This window comes from Geospiza fortis, unplaced genomic scaffold, assembly GCF_000277835.1.
Source record: "Geospiza fortis unplaced genomic scaffold, GeoFor_1.0 scaffold5, whole genome shotgun sequence".
NCBI classification, from domain to species: Eukaryota; Metazoa; Chordata; class Aves; order Passeriformes; family Thraupidae; genus Geospiza; species Geospiza fortis.
The window spans coordinates 1,032,169-1,035,644 of NW_005054421.1; the positions used below are offsets into that span (position 1 = coordinate 1,032,169).

General features: G+C 64.8%; 1 protein-coding gene across 1 annotated transcript in view; it reads left to right on the top strand.

Moving 5' to 3' along the window:
* The first annotated feature begins 13 nt into the window (after window positions 1-13).
* Window positions 14-3,476, top strand: part of LOC102044586 (myomegalin) — a 29,053-nt gene continuing 25,590 nt past the window's right edge. Inside the window, exons 1-5 of the mRNA XM_031061653.1 lie at window positions 14-260; window positions 679-755; window positions 1,683-1,806; window positions 1,883-2,037; window positions 2,317-2,434. Coding sequence (XP_030917513.1) covers window positions 120-260; window positions 679-755; window positions 1,683-1,806; window positions 1,883-2,037; window positions 2,317-2,434 — 615 coding nt within the window. The 5' untranslated portion in view covers window positions 14-119. The remainder of the gene's footprint in view (window positions 261-678; window positions 756-1,682; window positions 1,807-1,882; window positions 2,038-2,316; window positions 2,435-3,476) is intronic.

A 3,476-nucleotide genomic window follows, 5' to 3' on the forward strand; every position in this document is an offset into this window, starting at 1 on the left:
GAGGAAAGGGGGAGCAGCGGGGCCAGCGACGGGAGCTGCGGGCGGGCAGGGAGCCTAGGCTGTGTCCCGGCGGCGCCATGTGAGGGGTGCCGGGATGCCCGCCTCATGGAGCGCCGGCCATGGCTAACGGGTACCGCACGCTGTCGCAGCACCTCAATGACCTCAAAAAGGAGAATTTCAGCCTCAAGCTCCGCATCTACTTTCTGGAGGAGCGCGTCCAGCAGAAGGGCGAGGACAGCCGGGACGATGTCTACCGGCGGGTGAGTGCCAGTAGGGGACGGGGTGAGCGGGTTTTCTCCCTTTTCTGTGAGGGAATGGGGTGGGGAGAGTGTAGTCGGGGGGATGCCAGGGAGGGCTTCGGGCACTGGGGCTGGGGGAGCTGCTGTTGGGAGTTTGCTCTTCGTTTCCTTTGACAGGAGCGGGGAGAGGGCTGGGGAGGGCGTCCCAAGCCCGGGGTGGGTGACAGTGCAAGTTTGGGGGCACACAGATGGAGTGGGTACACCCCGTCCCGGAGCCGACAGGCTAAAATGCCACCTGTGCCACTCAGTGACAGGAGCACCCAAAGCCCTGCCATGGCAGGGGGGTCCCCCATGCCACTTCTTCATTCCCGTGGGCAGTGGGGCTGGGCTGTCCAGGCAAATGTGAGGGCATCCTACCCACCTCCTTCCTGCTCCATAGAACATTGAGCTGAAGGTGGAGGTGGAGAGCCTGAAGCGGGAGCTGCAGGAGAAGCAACAAGCCCTGGATAACACATGGTGAGTGTGCTGGCCAAGCCCCTCACCCCGGAGCAGACGTGGTGCCCATGCCCTGGCTGTGGTGGCTTTGTGTGCATGGGCACGGGGGATGTCTGCCTGCACCCTGCCTGTAGCAGGCAGTAGAGGGACCTGCAATGGGGCTGGAGGGGTTTGCAGTGGGGCTGGGCACCCACAGGGCTCCTCTTACAGCCCTGGCGCCAGCCAAAAATAAAGGACAGCACCTGTTTGTGGGGGGAGGGCAGCGCCGTGCCCAGGGGCCATGGCATGGGTGTCTCACCATGGGGCACCGATGGCAGGGGGGCTAGTGGCACAGCAGCTGGTGAGGCCCAGGTTTTGGGAGTGTGTGCTGGGTCAGAACCTAAACATGGCTTAGTGCTGCCAGAGGAGCGGTGTCCCCAGGGCAGGACATGGGGGGAGCCAGGCTTGAGGGCACCTGGAGTGGTACAGATCACCCAGCCCAGCTGGTTTGGGGTGGAGCCTGTCACAAAGGGTGTGCTATGCCATGCTGTGCCATGCTGCGCACTGCCAAGCCACACTGTGCTGTGCCAGGCCATGCCATGGGAGATGCCATGCCATAGCAGGCTGTGGCACACCGTGCTGTGCCAGGACATGCCATAGCAGGCTGTGGCACACTGTGCCATGCCATGCCATGCCATAGCAGCCTGTGGCACACTGTGCTGTGCAATGCCATGCCATAGCAGCCTGTGGCACACCGTGCTATGCCAGGAGATGCCGTAGCAGCCTGTGGCACACCGTGCTGTGCCATGCCATGCCATAGCAGGCTGTGGCACACTGTGCTGTGCCAGGACATGCCACAGCAGGCTGTGGCACACTGAGCTGTGCCAGGAGATGCCATGGCAGGCTGTGGCACACCGTGTGCCAGGCCATGCCGTAGCAGCCTGTGGCACACCGTGCTGTGCCCGGCAGGGTGGCTGCAGAGAGCCAGACGAGCCTCAGCCAGGCCGCGCTCCGGCAGCAGTACGAGGAGCGGCAGCGGGAGTCGGAGCACGTCTACGAGCTCCTGGAGAACAAGATCCAGCTCCTGCAGGAGGTGAGTCTCGAGGGATGGTGGGGGCCAGGCAGGAGCCAGGGTCTGCTGCCTGGGGGCTCACCCTGCTGCCATGCAGGAGGCCAGGCTGGCACGGAGTGAGGCCGAGCAGGCCACGGCGCTGGCCAGAGCTGAGGCGGAGAGATGCCGGGAGCTGACAGGGAAGCTGAAGGAAGCGGCGAGGACAAAGCAGGAGGACAGGAGCGACAATGGCTGTGGCTCCATGGCCCAGAGGTAGGTGTCTCAGACATGTCTCCTCTATGCTGCCAGCCTGTGTGCTGTGCCAGTTCTTGGGGACTACTGAGGGGCTCGTGGTGTGTGTGACTGAGGGGCTGTGCATACCTGGTGGGATGCAGAGGTCCCCTGATCGGGGAGAACTGGTCTGTGGGAAGGGGGGAGCAGTCCCGAGGCTGCTCTGCTTTGCCCCAGAGACTGACCTTTGTCAGCTGTCCCCAGTGTCATTCCATGGCCATCGCAGTCCCTGAGCATCGCATGCCCTTTTGTCGCTTTCAGGAGGATCGAAGAGCTGACCCAAGAGCTGGCTGCCAGCAACCAGCTCGTGGAAATGCTGTCAGCAGAGAAGCGTGACCTGCAGCAGTGCCTGGAGGGGTCTCCGGTCATGGAGGGGCAAGTAAGTGGGCAAGGGTGGGGAGGAGCTCGTCCGTCCCGGGCTTGGCCGGTTGTTGTCATCCCTGTCCCCTTCTGGGGCTGTGGCCAGGGCTGTGCCGTGTTCAGCGTGGCAGGGCTGATTGCCAGGAGCTGGGAGGAGCAGGGGGGCTCGGAGGACACGGTGTGAGCTGGGAGGGGACAGGCCACCAGCCTGTGCAGTCCTTCTGAGGCTGTTGGTGCTGCTTGCTCCTGTCTGCCATTTAAATCCCAAGTCTTAAAATACCCCTGGCAGCCTGGCGTGGTGCCAGGCAGGATTTCGGGGCTGTGAGAGATCAGAGCGGCATGTTCCTGGCAGCTGCACAGCTCTGGCCACGCTGGGTGTGGTGGCACGGCGCTGTCCCCAGCAGCCGCGGGCTGTCAGTGCGAGAGCTCCTGCAGGGACCCTGCTGTTTGCCCGCCAGGTGGCACGGGCTGCTGTGCAGGTGCTGGTGGCATTGTGCTGCGGGGACGTGCCCACCCACACTGCCTGCTGCGGCTGGGCACTGGGGCACAGCACTGCGGGGGCTCCTGGCGCTGGGACGGGCACTGGGACAAAGATCTGGCACTGGGACAGGTGCTGGCATTGGGATGGGGACGTGGCACAGGCACTGGGGTGGGGACCTGGCACTGGGACAGGCACTTGCATTGGAGCCAAGCGGTAGTCTGTGTGCTTGTGTGTGTGTGTGTGTCTCTGGCACTCTGAGACTGGGTCCCTGCGCTGTCGCGTCCCCATCGATCACCGTCGCCTCTGTCGCGACCCCCGGCACTGCCCGTGTGCCCGGGCGTGGCGCAAGCCGTCACTGCGCATGCGTGAGCGGGCGTGGCAACTACATATCCCGGCCGGCGTTGCGGGCCCTGCGCATGCGTGGGAGGCTGGGCTTGGCCGCCATCTTGAAATCTGAGCCAGAAGCCGGGCGCCGCCGTGGCAGGAGCATCCTCGGCTTGGCTCGGCTCAGCTCGGCTTGGCTCGGCTCGGGGCGGTGGGGCCGGGGCGGGACGGGAGGGGCAGCCCGCGGTGAGGGGCA